At 49.0% G+C, this 17,149-nt stretch overlaps 2 protein-coding genes across 2 annotated transcripts in view; both read left to right on the forward strand.

Moving 5' to 3' along the window:
* Positions 1-12,449, forward strand: part of Cnnm4 (cyclin and CBS domain divalent metal cation transport mediator 4) — a gene marked incomplete at its 5' end in the record, with an annotated part of 45,077 nt that extends 32,628 nt beyond the window's left edge. The window contains 6 exons of the mRNA XM_005360020.2: positions 1,614-1,757; positions 2,042-2,176; positions 3,126-3,295; positions 3,564-3,660; positions 9,110-9,291; positions 9,999-12,449. Of these exons, the coding sequence (XP_005360077.1) occupies positions 1,614-1,757; positions 2,042-2,176; positions 3,126-3,295; positions 3,564-3,660; positions 9,110-9,291; positions 9,999-10,196 (926 nt within the window). The remainder of the gene's footprint in view (positions 1-1,613; positions 1,758-2,041; positions 2,177-3,125; positions 3,296-3,563; positions 3,661-9,109; positions 9,292-9,998) is intronic.
* Positions 12,450-16,790: 4,341 nt separating this feature from the next.
* The window catches only part of Cnnm3 (cyclin and CBS domain divalent metal cation transport mediator 3), an 18,351-nt gene continuing 17,992 nt past the window's right edge, over positions 16,791-17,149 (forward strand). Inside the window, exon 1 of the mRNA XM_026785608.1 lies at positions 16,791-17,147. Coding sequence (XP_026641409.1) covers positions 16,822-17,147 — 326 coding nt within the window. The 5' untranslated portion in view covers positions 16,791-16,821. The remainder of the gene's footprint in view (positions 17,148-17,149) is intronic.

Consider the following 17,149-nt stretch of genomic DNA (forward strand, 5'->3'; position numbering starts at 1 on the left):
GATTAGCCTTTTACGGTCTAGTTTCTTGAGTTCTTTATATATTTTGGAGATCAGACCTTTGTCAGTTGCGGGGTTGGTGAAAATCTTCTCCCAGTCAGTAGGTTGCCTTTGTGTTTTAGCGACAGTGTCCTTTGCTTTACAGAAGCTTCTTAGTTTTAGTAGGTCCCATTTATTCAATGAGGCCCTTAATGTCTGTGCTGCTGGGGAAACCCCATTTTTTTCTTGATATATTTTCCCCTAAAATTCTTTGGAAGCTGATGCTTCTTAGGTTTCTTGTCTGGGGATGGCAGCTGTCACTCCAGACCTCAGGAGCCGTTCTGACTTAGTGCTGACAGGATCGGAGGCAGATCAGCCCTATTTCTATAAATATGTTTTGAACGAGATTGTTGTTCTTGAAAATGTTTGCCTATGTCAACCACCTTTTAGTTTTGTAAGGACAGGATGTGCCTGGCTTGATATTTGGCCAAGCTAACAAAATGGTGTTTTGTTGGTTTAAAGATGTTTTGATGTAAACGTTGGGAGAAAACATATTTGACATATTTTTGCCAGAGTTAACATTGGAGGATGGGAAGAACTTGTTTGTTAATATGGATAAACACCCTTGTTTTTGATGTATAAATAAAGACGGCTGGAGCTATTCAGGGCTGACCACTTGTGTGAAATTCATTTGGTGGTGGGGCAATTCATTTCTTTGCTCCAAAGCCCCTTCCCCGTCTCAGGACCTGAACCTAGGCTGTGACTTGACCACTCCAGGAAGGCCTTCCCTATTGTGGATGATGCCTGGCCTGATACAGTGAGTTTGTTAGTGCTTTTGAGACCCAGAGCCTTGGCTTTGGGCAGTACAGCAGTCCTTGGTTCCCTGTAGGGGAGTTTGCTAGGCAGAACTGTGTTAGAGAACTGGGTGTGGTGGTCCATGAGGCCCTGGGTGGTGTGAGACCCTCTGTCCAGCTGGCATAGACACACCCCTGACCAAGGGCTTCCTGTGGTCTTGTACTATAGCCTCTCTTTCCTGGGGCCTCGGAATCCCTAACAGGCAGTGCCTGGCAGAGCCTGTCATTTTTATCCTCCTTAGGTTTTTTTCCTTCTTCTTCTTTGGTATGTGAACAGGGGGTTACATATAGTTCAGGCTGGCCTGGGATTGACTGTGTAACCCAGGATGGCCTCAACCTTGTAGCAATCCTCCTGCCTCCGCCTCCTGAGTATTAGAATGACAGATGTGAGTTACCACACCTGGTTTTCATCCTCTTTTTTTTTTTCGAGACAGGGTTTCTCTGTGGTTTTGGAGCCTGTCCTGGAACTCCCTTTGTAGACCAGGCTGGTCTCGAACTCACAGAGATCCGCCTGCCTCTGCCTCCCGAGTGCTGGGATTACAGGCGTGCGCCACCACCGCCCGGCTGGTTTTCATCCTTTTTAAATAAAGGATCCCAAGTGTAATACATTTAAAAATACTGTGGGTCTTCCTGTTCGTAAGGGCAGTGTCTGCTTGTAGAAGAATCATCAGAAACCTGGGAAGGAAAGAAAACGGCAGGGACTCTGCCCCAGCGACTCAGCCCTAAACGTGTTGACCTTGTGCTGAGGGAGCTTCATACCTGACTTAGTGTCCTCTCCTACAGGGAAGTCCCACCTGGCCATCGTGCAGAAGGTGAACAATGAAGGGGAGGGTGACCCCTTCTACGAGGTGCTGGGCTTGGTCACGCTGGAGGACGTCATTGAGGAGATCATCAAATCTGAGATCCTGGACGAGTCGGACATGTACAGTGAGTTCAGCCCTCTCCACGGGCCCAGAATCCCATGGCAGCTCTAAAATTAGTGTCCTTAGGTAGCAAGACTTCAGTTCAGGGGTATGGGCCCCGGCCCACTGAGCCAGGCCTACTGGCCAGCCAGGTGCCCTTCACTGGCTGTGGTGAGGAGGGAACACAATGCTGAGCACAGTGCCTGGAGTCCTCCTCTGTCCTCCCTGTGGAGAGGGGCCTGGGAACTAGAGAGTCAGGTTCTAGCCCTTAGAGGTCAGGGGTCTCAATTCCAGACTTCTCTTTTACAGCTGATAATCGAACCCGGAAACGGGTATCTGTGAAGAACAAACGAGACTTCTCCGCCTTCAAGGATGCTGACAATGAACTCAAAGTGAAAATCTCACCTCAGCTTCTTCTAGCTGCTCATCGCTTCCTGGCCACAGGTAAGAGTATGGGAAGTGCCTTCCTCATGGGTGGAGGTACAGTCACAAAGGGGGTAACCCTGAGCCTCTGGCCACTCCTCCTGGAGAGAGAGAGCAGCGCGAGCTGGGACACATTCACTCTGGAAGGGTTCAGGTATTCTCCTTCCTTCTTTGTTCACCATGACTGGCTATCACAGACTTCCAGGAACAATCTAGCTAACAAAGCAAGCACTGAGACTTCCAAGGGATACCTGGGAGCCCCAGGCCCTTCAGGCTGTGGCCCTGCCCTGTACTCTGCCCACTCCTGGTCTGCTCACCTGCCCTGAGGAGCCTGTTCCCAACACCAGCTTACCCACTAGTTTCCGCCTATGCAGGGGAAGACCTTGTGCCCCCAGGTCAGCCTGCAGAGCTGACCTGTAAATCAGTGGCATTTCTCTCTTATCACCTCTAATTCAGACCACCCTTTGGGGCCTGGGTGACAGTTCAGGAAAACACTGGCTACCCATGCTGTCACTCTTACTCCAGCTTCCTTCTGGCTCACTTGCTAAAGGTACAAGAATTCCTTTCCCTTTGTGTTTCCTTGCTAGTAGTCATTGGTGCAGAGAGTAGTAATTGTTTGTAGGAACACTTAATGAACATTCTCAAGGGAAGAATGCGTCTAACTGTTGGGTCATCTCACTTGACCACCCAGGGGAGTTTTGTCCTCATCTTACTGAGATGGGTAAGTCCAGTCATCTGCCCAAGGTCATGACTGTTAGTACTGGAGCCCTGTGGGTGGACAGATTCCATTCAAGCAGCAGAGGCCAAGCCTGGCCCTTCCCAGGGAGATGCAGCTTGAAGCAGTGTCCCAAGCAGGGAGGACTTAGTACAGAGTGGCCATGGCCACTTAGATGTTGATACAGCAGTGACCCGGCTCCAGGGCTACCTGGTCCCAGCCCCATGTGAAGTCTTCCCTCTCTCTCTCCCGCAGAGGTGCCCCAGTTTAGCCCCTCTCTGATATCAGAGAAGATCCTGCTCCGACTGCTCAAATACCCAGATGTCATTCAGGAGCTCAAGTTCGATGAACACAACAAGTACTACGTTCATCATTACCTGTACACCCGGAACAAGCCAGCTGACTACTTCATCCTCATCCTGCAGGTGAGCCTCTGATGCTGGGCCTCAGAGCACAGGCCACTCGCCCCTCCAGCGCCTGCATCTCCCGCTTCCGATGGGCCCTCGGAGAGTGTGCGACCTACGCTTGAACCTGTGCTCCAGGTGCCACTCTGGTGCCCACAGGTCAAGGCCTTGAACACTGCAGGGCTCTGGGGCCAGGCTTCACACCTCTCTGTTTTGTAGAGCTGCCCAGTTTAACTCCTGTCTTAGTGCCACACAGGCTTCAAACCATCTTAACCGCATGTTCTTCCAGGGGAAGGTGGAAGTAGAAGCAGGAAAGGAGAACATGAAGTTTGAGACGGGTGCCTTCTCGTACTATGGGACCATGGCCCTATCCTCGGCAGCCGCGGGTGAGTTGTGGACCAGGTCCCTGTGACCTACTGACACTTGTAAATTAAGGGCAGCCTTGATGGCTCGTAGCAGAAGGAGGCAGGTAAGGGCCAGAGCTGCCAGGCCTAGGGGAACAGGATGACCTGTCCCATTGGAAGGCTGAGGTGGTGAGGGGAGGGACTGGCTGCTGCAAGGACTGCAGACAGGGATGGTCAGGGAGTCGGGCAATTCATGGGCTTTGGAAATTGAAACGACCAACTGCCCTTGACTGCAGACAGCCTGATGAGATTAAGATGGACCAGTAGGAGACTCCTATACCATCACTGAGTAAATCATCAGGGCAGAATAGGAGGCACATGAAGGTTAGGGACTGGGGATTTGGGGTACACACAGTACTGGTGTTGGGAGGTAGCTCCGAGCCTGTTTGCCTGGATAAGTTGTAGATGACTTCGGCTTCCCAGGGCCTCAGCTACTGCATTTTGTTCAGGTTTGGTTCTGATAGTAGGGGCGATCATTGGGAGATGGGTCCTGGGTGGCTCAGGCATCCCCTGGCAAGTCTCACCCTCCTGGACTTTCCCCTGTGTGGACACTCTGACCTTGGCAGGGAGGGGTGTGCCAGCTTACTGTAGGGAAAGAATAAAAGCTATCTTTGGTGCCTAGAGCAGGCGATGCCAATAGGGCATTGCTGTAACTCTTAAAGAATCCCTGTGCCACGTTTGTCACTGTCCTGTCACTATGCTCCTGCTGCATAGCGCTGAGGCACCCTTGAATATCAACACAGCACAGCCACTGTATTAGGATGAGCCAGGGTGTTACGGGCTCCCAGGGCAGGATCCAAGGCAGACAAGTTGGGCTACAGAGCAGTTGCACCTCGCCTGAACCCACCAGGCCTAAGGAAGCCTGACCTGCTCCTACCGAGAGCATCCTTGCCTTTTGCTTAGGGAATTTTTGATATTTTGGAATGGTCTTGCTTTGTAACTGGCCTGGAACTCCTCATCCTCCTGTTGTACCCACCTAATGTTTGGGGAATTCTTGTTTAGAAGGGACTCCTCTCAGTGCTGAGGTAGAGAACTCTCTGGGTCTTGGGCTCAATCACTTGACCCTAGGTCATCACATTCCATTTGGTGTGGCTGGAAGGCAAGGGAGATATCTCTGGGTACACTTACTCTGATAGGGCTCTTTGATCTATCCTGAGCACCTTCCCATCTAAGAGACACACTTAGACTGTGCCCCACCCCCACTTCACCCTGCTTGAGGTAGCCTGGCCCATTGAATCTGCCTCTCCATCCTGTTCCTGTGGCTTGTGACCCTCCCCTGGTCACTGACTTCCTCCTCTGTTGCTCTAGTGCCTCCTGTGCAGGCTGGGTGTTCACCCAGCAAGCTGAACTCCCTGCTCTCCTGGCTCTCAGGTAACCTGGCATGCTGGAGAAGTGCACAGTGCCACCTGTTGCTAGAGCTTTGTACTGCAGCTGCACTAATAGCTCCCATAGGAACCTGTGAACTCCCTCCTAGGCACACTTAGGGTCCAGCCTGATTCTTAATGTGTGTTGTCTCTGCGTGACCTAGGACTCAGTTTCTGGATGGGTTTGCCACAGTCTTGGAAGGGCCTTTCCAAGGGTCTTTCGGTCCTTGAGAAAGCATCATCAACAGACAGACACATACAATGCTCATTACAAAACCCATTAGGTTTGGGAGTGGAGGATTGTCCTTACCGAGTCAAGTGCACACGCTCAGCCTGGAGGAAAGAAAGGCCAGCTGGCCAGCACCCTGCTCCCACTCGCTCACAAGCCTCTGCGGATGGCATGTCATTCCACCAGCTTTCTTAGACCTTTTCATCCTTCTTCACAGCCTAGTGAGTAAGGCTGCAGGACGGCAGCATGAGGCATCTCCGCCTGTTGTTCTTAGCCAAACTCCACCCCGTCTTGTTTTTTCTCACTTGAAAAAACTTCAAAAGCTTGGGACGGGAGCAGTAAGTGAGATAACTGATGTAGAATATGCTGAGCCCAACTTTCATTATTTCTGTTTTCTCTGTAACAACTAACGTGTGACATTCCCACCAGCAAGTACTTAGGAAAAAAACAAATGCCAGGTGCCACTTGTGGACTTGGCCTCTCCTAGGAATCATGGGAGTAGTTAGAGATGTTTAGTTTGGAGATGCACGTGTACCACAGCTGCAAAGGGTGTGGGAAGGACCCAGTCAGCCCTGATTCTGGCCTAGATGGTGAGCCTGCTCAGGTCAGGGCCAACCCAGGTCCTGACAGCTCTAAAACTTGACAACCCAGTCAGTTAGTTCTGGTTTTTTTGTTTTTATAATTAGTTTTTGTTGTTGTTGTTTTAGAGACAGGGTTTCTCTGTGTAGCTCTGGCTGTCCTGGAACTCACTCTGTAGACCAGGCTAGCCTTGAACTCACAGAGATACACCTGTCTCTGCCTCCCAAGTGCTGGGATTAAAGGGCCACCATACCAGACTTATAATTAGTTTAATGTCGTCGTCCCCCCACCCCATGTCTGTGTGTGTGTGTGTGTTTATGGGATGGAACCCAAAGCTTTACACATGCTAGACAAGTAAGTACTCCACCAGCCCCTCAATTTTTACTTTTTCTGTGTGAAATTTCTCTTAATGTTTCACAGTACATGCTATTCTGACCCTCTCGTTTAAAAATAATAAATAAAATGGTTATTTAGAGCCAGACAGTGGTGGTGCACACCAGGGAGGCAGAGGCAGGCGGATCTCTGTGAGTTCAAGGCCAGCCTGTTCTACAAGAGCTAGTTAGAGAACAGGCCCCAAAGCTACAGGGAAACCCTGTCTTGAAAAACAAAACAAAACAAAACAAAACAAAAAAAAGATGATGACTTAGTTGTCACTGGCTTTAGTCGTCCCCCTCTTCTTATTTCATGGATGACCAGGTGGTGTTCGTATCTAAAATGGATGCTTTTCCATAAATCCCCTCATCAGGGCAGGCAGGAAGGCTTAGAAGGTGAAGGTCTTGCCTCACAGCCTGGTAACCTGAGTTCAGTCTCCAGAATCCCTGGTGGGACGAGGCAACCAACTCCTGAAAGCTGTCCTCCTACTGCCATTGATTCACCCCCCCCACATGCATATTCTTTCCTCCACACACACAGACACAGATTAAAAGAATAAATAGTGGGTCTGGAAAGATAGTTCAGTGTTTGAGAGCATTGGATCCTCTTCCAGATGTCCAGAGTTCAATTCCCAGCAACTACATGGTAGCTCACAACCATTTATAATGGGATCCAATGCCCTCTTATGGCATTTGGATGTATATGCAGATAAAACGCGCACGGATAGAATATATAAAGAATTTTAAAATTGTTTTAAAGAATTGAAAATAGGGGCTAGAGAGAAGGCTCAGTGGCTAAGAGTATGAGCCGCTCTCATAGAGTCCTGAGGCCCAGTTCCCAGCACCCACGTGCCACCTTACAGTGCTCATAATCTTTTTGTTTTTTTGTTTTTTCCCCTTTTTTTAAACATTGGATCTTACTCTGTCACCTAGAATGGCTTGGAACTTACTGTGTAGCCCAGGCTGGTTATGCATGCCAGGTAGTACTGGGAACTTTGAATTTAGCTCCTGGGACTGCTCCGTGAGACAGTTTTAACTAGTGTGATCCAGGCCCTGGGTTTGATCCCCAGTACTACAGTAAAACAAACAGAGTCAGCACCTTTTGTGTTAGTAAACATTGACTAAAGAGCGTCTTATCATTCAAAGATGGATAGTTTTAAATTTTATTACAGCTTATTTGTGTGTGTGTATGTGTGTGTGTGTGTACAAGCAAGTGTGCATTTGTGCACATGAGAAGTCATAGAACATCTTGTGGGTCTCAGTTCTCGCCTTCCACTGTGTAGGTCCAGGGGACTGAACTCAGGTCATTAGGCGTGGCAGCAAGTGCCTTATCCTGCTGAGCCATCTTGCTGGCATTTAGTGTAAAAAATGTTAAGTAATAACGCCAGTATTTTTTTGTCTTTCTCTTCCTCTCCCCTTCGCTCCTTTTCTTTCTTCTAGAACATAAGTGGAGTTTTCATTCACATTAGCACCTTGTACATGGTCTTCCAGTGCCCGCTCTTTTCTAGTTTTAGTATTGGAACAGTCACTGTCATCAGACTGTATGTTCCTAGATTTTTCTAAGTGGCAATCACAGCCACCTGCGTGTCGGTCCAGTGAGTCGCTGGGCCCAGCCTTCTTTCTGTCTTCACTGTGTTGTAGCTAGCCTAGTGGCTAGTAACTTAATAGCTCTACAAAGCAAATCTGCTCAGCCTACTCCGTCTGCTCAAAGATCTCCCTTGCTCTTCAGGAAGAGTTCACTTCTCTGTGTTCTCATAACTAAGAACCAGGGATGGTTGATTAGTTTCTTCTCTTCCCCTCTGGACTTGGGTTAACTACCCTTGCCTGGGGAGGGAGGTCTGTGCTGCTTTTGGAGCCTCTGTCTTTCTGGAACAAGGGCCTGTTACCCCATTCCTCTGCCAGGGTTGCAGTTACACACAGAGCACACCTCTGACCCTCTTCTGAGCATTATAGGGTATGACAGGTTTCACATTGCCAGGGTAGAATTCATGAGAAAGCAAACTATACGTGTCTTTCCTTTTTCTGGAGATAAGGTTTTACTAGTGGCCGAGGTGAGTAAAATTCATGATCTTTCTCACCGTGGCCTCCTGAGTTCTGGGACTGCAGGCGTGTGCCACTTGGCTCAGCCTGTGCATTCTTCCTTTTACTACATGTATTTTTGTCTTAGAATACACAGTTTAAAGCAGTTATGGTCCTGTGTGCCTTATAACCCCAACACTTGGGAGGCAGGTAGGACTGAATTGGAGGCCAACTTATGCTGTGTGATGAGACCTTGCTCAAAACAGTTTTTAAAATACTTTGCATTTTATTTACTCCTGTCTGTATGAATATCTATGCATGTGTGGGTGTGTACACACCTATGTGGAAGCCAGAACATATCAGATCCCTTGTCTATTGAGTTACTGTTATTGACTGGAAACCAGGCTGACATATGAGTGCTGGGATCCCAACACCAAAAATCCCCATGGTTATGCAGCTAGCACTCCACTGAGCCGTGTCTCCAGACCCTCTCCCAATTGTTTTTAAGTGTAGGTCACTTGACATAAGTTGGTGTTAGAACAGAATAGTGGTTTGTCTGTCAGATGAGGGAAAACATTGTGTTATATTCACTAATGAGGGGTTTTGTAGCCATAAATGTCTTGGTTTTTATTTTCTGGTTGGTTTGCTTGGGTGACATTCTTAATACTTACCATGTGACACTTTTAAGCACACTAATGGCTCACTGACCCCATGCAGTTAGATTTTCTGTGTGTGTACTTCTGTTTGCCCTGAAGAACTGTGACCTGTTCCTGGTGGAGACATGGCTCAAACATCCATGACTGAGGTCAGGCCACGAGCTGCAGTGAGCCCTAGGGCAGACCTATGTTGATTATGTGCTGTCCCCACAGACCGGTCCCCAGCCCACCCAACTCCACTCAGTCGCTCAGCCTCCCTCAGTTACCCGGACCGCAACATAGACATGACATCCGCCTCATCTCTGGCAGGCAGCAACCAGTTTGGGAGCTGCATTCTGGGCCAGTATGTGTCTGACTTCAGTGTCCGGGCGCTCACAGACCTGCAGTACATTAAGGTAAGTGCTACCCACAGTTTTCCATTTCTGCGGTTCTGCCCTATGCATTTAGATAGCTCTGTTCTGGAGCCAACATGGGCAGTCCAGGCAGGAACACTTTTTTGGGGGGGCGGGGTCTTTAAAAAAAATTAGATGTCACTTACTGTGTTTCTCTTGTCGTGCTGGAGATCTAGCCAGGCCCTCATCCATGCCAGGCCAACAGTGTACCACTGGGCTCCAGGCCTAGTCCTTCTTATGTTTTTGTTTCCTGAAGACATGGTCTGACTGTGTAGTCCAGGCTAGCCTCAAGCTCTGAAAGCCTCCTGCTGCAGCCTCCTGAGTGAGGGGATTACAGATACTGTACCATCATGCCAAGCCTAGGACAATTGATGATGATGATGGTGAGACATGCGTGTATGCGTGAGTGCGTTTGTGTGTGTGAGTGTGTGTGTAGATCAAAGGACAAAGAACAAGGTTAGTTCTCTCTCTTCACTTTTACGTGGGTTCTGGGGATTGAACTCAGGTCTCCAAGCCTGTGTTGCAGGTGTGTTTCCCTCCTGATCCCTCCTACTGATCCCTAGAACACTTCTTCCAGCTCTTTGAGAAGGACCCACCTGGTCACATGTCTTCTGATCCAGTCTAGCTGGATCTCTACACCTCAGCCCTGCTTCTCACACTCATCCTTCTCTCTCTCTCTCTCTCTCCTCCTCCTCCTCCTCCCTCCACAGATCACAAGGCAGCAGTACCAGAATGGGCTTCTGGCCTCCCGCATGGACAACAGCCCTCAACCCACCTTGGATGGCTGTGCCACCTGCTCAGAGAACTTTACTGAGAAGTCTGAGCTTCCTGTGGTGGATGAGACCACAACTCTTCTCAATGAACGCAACTCCTTGCTGCACAGAGCCTCCCAGGAGGGTGCCATCTGACAGGAGGGCCCGGAGACTCCTGCCCACCCTGCAGGGGTCTCCCCAGTGGGCCCACATGACGTCAGGGAGCCTGTTAGGCTAGAAGGGGTGCAGGTAGATATCCTGCCTGACTAAGCAACTAGACATCCCTCCCAGGGTATCTGGCTGCAGATGGGGACCTCTTAACAGCTCTGACATGATGCCTGCCCAGCCCAGCTAGTGAGCAAAGGCTGTTTTGTCTTTTTTTTTTTTTTAAAAAAAAAAAACTGAGAGAATTTTTAAGCTAGGCTCATTGCTCCTCTTTTTAAATGTCATTTTGGGAAGGGAAGACAGGGTTAAGGAACTTTATGTATAAAAAAAAAAAGAAAAAAAAAGAAATTTTTTTTTTTCAAGAAACCATACAAACTTTAAAAGGGGAAAAGGGTTCTTCACCCTAGGAAATAACAGCCATAACCTGTTACTGGCCAAGACCTTGTAGCCTGTGTCTGTCGCTCTAGGAACCACTCTTTTGCAGCAGTGGGGGTCTGGAGCCCACAGGAGGGGACTCCTGGGAGGAAGACAGTTCTACCTAGGAAGCAGGGATCCAAATTATACTGACATCAACTGCCAGGACACATGCACTGAGTTCACTGAGGCTGAAAGGTGCTGGGTAACCGACCAGGGACACGATGACCCCGGCAGCAGAGAGGAAGACATCAACTCTTGTCAACTACCGGATCCAGTGAGCTCCTAAAAATCTGTCCACAGGCTTTCCTGGTGACCCCCTGGCTCGCCTCTTCCCCTTTGGACAATTTTCTCTTGTAAGGGTCTGGCTCCAAGAGTGAGGCATGGTCTTTGGCTCTACGGTTGCTTATCTGCTTCTTGGCCATGTCCTCCGTTTTACCAAAGGTCTCCTCTCAGAGGGGACGGCACCTACATTAGAAGTGACTTATCAGCTACTCCTTTTGGTTCCAGGGCTGAATCTTACTGTAGGTATCTAAGTTAGCAGTCACTGCTATACCCACCCACAGCTGCAAGAAGAGTCAGGGTTCAGCAGCTCCCCCAGGAAGACTTCTTCCCCAGCTCCCTGTTCTTCTCTCTATACTCATCCCTCTAGGGACTGGGGACAGGACACGCTGGAAGTCACCCCAGCTGGGGCATCACACCGTTGCCTGTAGCTAGCTGAGGGTCATCTGACCTCACTTGCCCACTTAAGGACCCTCTGCCGTTAGGGTTTCACCTAATGGTTCCCTTTGCCTGAGGATTACCCTGGTGAGAGGGCAAAGCTGAACTTGGGCTGATGCTGTGGGTACTGCTGAGCATTGCACGCCATGGGGAATCCTACCCCAGTGGCACCCTGGGAACCCCGAGTGGAATCAGGCCATGGGGCACAGTTCCACAACCCTATTGTAAGGAGACTTGAGGACCATGGGCCACATCTTCCCTTTTGTTAGGAGGAATAGGAGCTGGGGTGTAAGATTCAGGCAAGTTAGAACGTGGCCTTTGGTGACATTTAGTCACTCTTTGTCTCAGCTAGTGGAGTTCTGTCACCCCAAACGCTGCTGTGTACCCAGAGAATCTTCACTCCTAGGACCAGGGTGTCTTGTACCCCTGGCCAGTCTGAGGTCTCCCCCACTCACAGAATTTACTCCTAGAAGCCTGGAGAAGAAGGTGGTTTTCAACTCTAAGGGAAAAGACACCAGACCTCTGCGTCCTTAAGAAACCCTTAGTTTTCTGTAGGTGCAGCATCCTCCCGTGTCCCAGCTGTGTTCCTGAGAGACCTAAGTGTCAGGTAGAGCCAAAGCGCGTGGTGGGTGTGAGGCAAAAGTAGCAGGTACACACACTTCCACAGCTACCTCTCTGCACACACAGTTACCACCAACAGACAGGCCTCTCCTCCCAGCCCTCCCCTCCCTCATTTAGAATCACTTCTTGCAGAGGGTCATAATTATTTCCAAATATTACTGGTCTGATGGCTTCCTCCTCCCAGTGCAATTTTTCACTTCCTCTTCCAAACTCTGGTTCCTGGGCTGAGCCATACCCTGGAACTGGCCTGGTCTGTATGTCTTCCCAGGTAAGGAAGACTTCGCAGGTGACATCCAAATGGGGAGGCAAGTCACAGTCACCGTAGCAAATGACTCCTATTTATTTTGCATTAAGATTTTAATTTGTATATTTTTGTGATTTATTTTGACATTGTTATGAGTTTGACTCTCGGGGAGTTTTGTTGTTATGACTCTTGTGTCTTTTGTCACAAAACAATGATAATATTTGCTAAACAATATATGGAATTTATTTTTGATTGGTAATAAAAAATGAAATGCATATAAGTCTTGGTGAGCATATAGCTCGGGTGTTTTATTTCTGAACACATTTACTGTATGTTGTAGAGACAGAAGTGACCGGCTGTCACTTGTGACAGGACAAGGGCAACTGAATATTCCGAACTGTTTGGAAGTGAAATGCAAGCAGAACTCTAACTTACAAACTAATATAATCACGGCAGTTGCCACAGGAGTTGTGGAGGGGTAGCTGCTGGCAGAAGCAGGGCAAATAAATCAGATGTCAGTGCTGGAATGGAGCAGCTAGGAAGAGCAAATTGCCCTTCGGCCCTCTGGGGGATGAGGGCTGTTTGGCTACTTTGTGTATATTGATGGCCTAGCGGAAAGTGTCCATCTCCTGAGGACAGTGTCCAGCTGACTGAGGGTTTCCTTGCTGTGGAACCCTTTTGTGGCTTGCACATATACTGAAAACTAGCTTGTGCAGTTCTGTGCTCCAAGGCCCGAGAATCAAGCAAGCAAAGCTCAACATTAAACTGGAGGTTGTTCTGCTTGTGCTTGAGGGGGGGGGTCTCACTATGGAGTATCAAATTGGTGGGGATCCCCTCGCCTCCACCTCCTGAATGCTAGGAGTGCAGGTGTGCATCGCCATACCTACGGTTTTTGATTTTGTTTTGAGACAGTTTCTCAGAACAAATTATGTACCTCTAACTGTCCTAGAACTTGCTCCGTAAACCAGGCTGGCCTCGAACTCCTCAGAGTTCCACCTACCTCTGACCTCCTGAATGTTCGGATTAAATGCATGTACCGCCATGCCTAGCTCTGATTTGAGACAAGATCTTGCTATATACAAACTGGCTGGTCTCCATTTGCTTTCCTTTCTTCCATTACTCTGGCTGAGCTACACATGCTAGCACATGTAATTGAAGCACACAGGAGGCTGAGTCAGTAAGATCATGAATGTGAGGCTATCCTAGGCTGTATAGGAAAACCCTGTCAATGGAGGGGGGCATAGGAAGGAAAGCACTTGGGGAGGCAACAAAGAGAATATCCCAAATGAAAGGGTAGCATAGATATAGGGATACAGGGATGGGAAGAGATGATATCCACCTGTCCATCCCAAAGATGGGTTTGGTGCTGAGCTCCTGCTACACAACAGCCGATACCAGCCCATCAGCTGGCTTGTGAGGAAGAGCCCCTGAAGGGATCATCATCCAAGGCCTTTCACTTGCTGTCACTTCCACTTAGTGAGTCTCTAAGATTTGCCTCACGTTTCATCTAAACCTCTGTTCAAATGTCACCTCCTTAGAGAAGCCTTCCTTGATTACCTTCACTTCAGAGAGCATCTCCTCAGTGTTTCCTTATTTTCTCTTTATAACACTTTCCACTAAATCTTTTTTTTAAGGTTCACTAAATTTATTTTTAAAATCATAAAACGTTTCTTACAAAAGAGTATTACATTCTGCATACTGCCCTGAACAAATGCCGGGGACACGTGGACTATTACTTTCCTCCCGCCCCCCACCCCAGTGTTACAGTGACCACAAAGCAAGGTGTTCACAATAATTACATGGGGGGAAATTTTTTAAAACCACCAACAATAAAGAAAAATTAAATTCACTCTGCTGCGGTTTCAAATTTTTAATGTTTTTTTTGCATGCCCTCCCCTCAACCCTGTAAGTAACTAAAACATACATCTTGTCAACACTACACCTCAAATGCAGAACACCTATGAAGCAGAGGAATGTTGGCTATTTAAACAGAAACAGTTATAAAAAAAAAATGCAGGACTCCTTCAGTTCTTCACTGGTCTTAGAAAAACTTTCCAGAATACTGCTTCACACTGTTCCGCAGCAAATACTGTGGTTCTGTATCTGGTCCTGTGTTCCTGTGATGGTAACGATCTGATCTTCGGATCCTTCCAAGGGCTCATCGATTTTGATCGATGCTCCCGACTCATGATGGATTTGTTTAATCCGCTGACCACCTTTGCCAATAATAGATCCAGCCAAATCTTCGGGACTTTCCACTAAATCTTTTTTTTTTTTAAATATTTATTTATTAAGTATACAATATTCTGTTTGCATATATGCCTGCAAGCCAGAAGAGGACATCAGATCTCAATCCAGATGGTTGTGAGCCACCATGTGGTTGCCGGGATTTGAACTCAGTACCTTTGGAAGAGCAGGCAATGCTCTTAACCACTGAGCCATCTCTCCAGCCCCTCCACTAAATCTTAAACTAGAGACTCGTGTCTTCTGTTTTCCCAGCATTAGATTCTGAGCACCACGAGGTGGGAGGCTTTTGTCCCTGCCAGCGTCCCAGCCTTTAGGAAGACGCCTGTCCCGCACGCACCCTGTGTAGGAAATGCTTATCAAATGAGCAGCTGAAGAAAACCTTGGCTGGATACTGGCCCAGTCTAATTAGCATAATCAGGAAAGATTCTCTGAGGGAGGGATGTTTGAGCTAAGAAATGCAGGAGCTACCCAGGGAGGTCATATTCCAGGGCTGGGAGGTTTTTTGCTTTGTTAGATTCTTTTATTCTAAAATTTACATTTGTATGTGTGGAGGTCAAAGGACAACTTTGTGGAATTGGTTTTCTCTTTGCTTTAGTGGGTTTCGGGGACTGAGCTCAGGACGCCAGGCTTGTGTGGCTTTATCCACAAGCCATCTCACCAGCCCACGTTTTTGTTTATTGCGGATCTCTGTAGCCCAGGCTGGCCTTGAAATCTCATTTACCCTGCCTCTGTCTCCGGAATGCTGGGATTATGGTAATTATGAATTTTGAATAATAATAAATGTTTTGCTGGGCAATGGTGATGCACACCTTTAGTCCCAGCACTCAGAAGGCAGGGGCAGGCTGATCTCTGAGTTTGAGGCCGGCCTGGTCTACAAAGGGAGGACAGCCAGGGCTACACAGAAAAACCCTATCTCATAAACAAACAAACAAATGAATAGTTTTGATTAAAAGTAGAAATGCTCTGACCTAAATAACCACTAAGGAAAATGACCCAGGGAGGGCCAGTAAGAAACCTAAATAAAAGTCAAATGTCTCCACTGAAGTTATGATGAACCAGAGATGGGGCAAGAATGGCAGAAAGAAAGAAGGGCCCTGAACTGAAACACCACAGTAGCGGCCTGGATTCTTCATATGCTCGGATACTGACAGTGTAAAGGACCATCTGTTGGTTTCCAAATTGTACTCGATCTTCTTTTACTTGGGGTTTTTAGCCTCAAAAAAAGTAGAAAGGGACAGGGCTGGAGAGATGCCTGTTCTTCTGAGTTCAATTCCCAGCAACCACATGGTGGCTCACAACCATCTGTAATGGGGTCTGCTGCCCTCTTCTGGCCTGCATGCATACACACAGACAGAATACTGTATACATAATAAGTAAAAAAGTTCCCTTGAGGTCCTTCCTCTCCTGTAGGTTGTTCCTTTCTAGCGGATGGCCTCAGACACGTGACTCATTGCACCCTCTGTTCCCTCTTGCTGTCAGCGGTTTATCTTGCCTCGGAGACACAGTGGAAACTAAAGGTTGAAGCTACGCTAAAGCTCTGGGACTTTTTTCTTACAGGCAGCATGACAGTTCCAGTGCAGAAGAGCATCCATGCTTAATTGCTTCTGCGGGTAGCTCGTTCTGTCATCCGCAAGAGGCAAACTTCTTGGAGCATATAGCAGTGCTCAGATAACAAAAACAGGGAAGCAGAGATGGGATTTGCCATCCACTGTTCTGAGTCACTGCCAACTTTGGAAAGACTTGGGGAGAACTTTTAGTTTTTAATGGTGTGTGTGTCTTGATGTCCACAAAGTCCGACACAAAACAGGAACACCTTCAAGAAACCTCAGTTTTAAAACAAACCAATAGGGCTGGAGAGCTGGCTCAGAGGTGAAGAATGCTTGCTGAGGACAATTCCCAGCACCACCTCACTAGTGACTCCAGCTCCAGGGGGATCCGACGCCCTCTTCTGGCTCCCAGAGCACTGCACTAGCACGCAAAAACCTCACACGCATACACATAATTAGAAAATAAATCTTATAAACAAAGAACAGCTGGCTTCCCTGCGTGCAGACCCTGGTTCTTTTTCATCTCTAAGCCTTGCAGGCCAGGGGGTCAACAAGCTTCCTTTCCTTCTGCACACGCGCCGGGACCCTTAGGTCGTCCCAGACCGCCGCTCGAAATTCTCCCTGGCCGGCCAAGCCCCACGCCCCCCGGCCCGCCCCGCGCCGCTTGTTTACTCCCCGGCGCAGCCTAGTTCTCCCCGGAGCCCGCCCTCGCCGGCCGCCTATTGGTCGAAGTGACGCGAAGGCCTGCGCCGATTGGCCGCATCAGCGGAGGCGCGGGTGAGTGGGGTAGGCTGCGCCTGAGGCCCAGAAGGGGTAGCAGGCCATGGCGGCGGCGACTGCGGCTGTGGCGGGTTGGCTGGGCTGGGTGCTTGCCGCGCTCTGTCTGGGCAGCACCGCGGGGGAGGCGGCGCCGGGAGCGGGACTGCTGGGCTTCTGCATGGAGGAGGACAGCGCGCCGGGCGCAGGCTCACTGCGCGGAAGGGCAGCGCCGGAGGCCACTCTCTGCTTGCGACTCTTCTGCTCGGGCTTAGCCAACAGTTCCTGGACCTGGGTGGCCCCGGAGGGCGCAGGCTGCCCCGAGGGCGGGCGGGCTACCGAGCCCGACGAGGCGGCCGCCCCCACGGGCGAGTGGCGTGCGCTGCTGCGCCTGC

Source organism: Microtus ochrogaster, linkage group LG2 (genome assembly GCF_000317375.1).
Source record: "Microtus ochrogaster isolate Prairie Vole_2 linkage group LG2, MicOch1.0, whole genome shotgun sequence".
Classification (NCBI taxonomy): Eukaryota; Metazoa; Chordata; class Mammalia; order Rodentia; family Cricetidae; genus Microtus; species Microtus ochrogaster.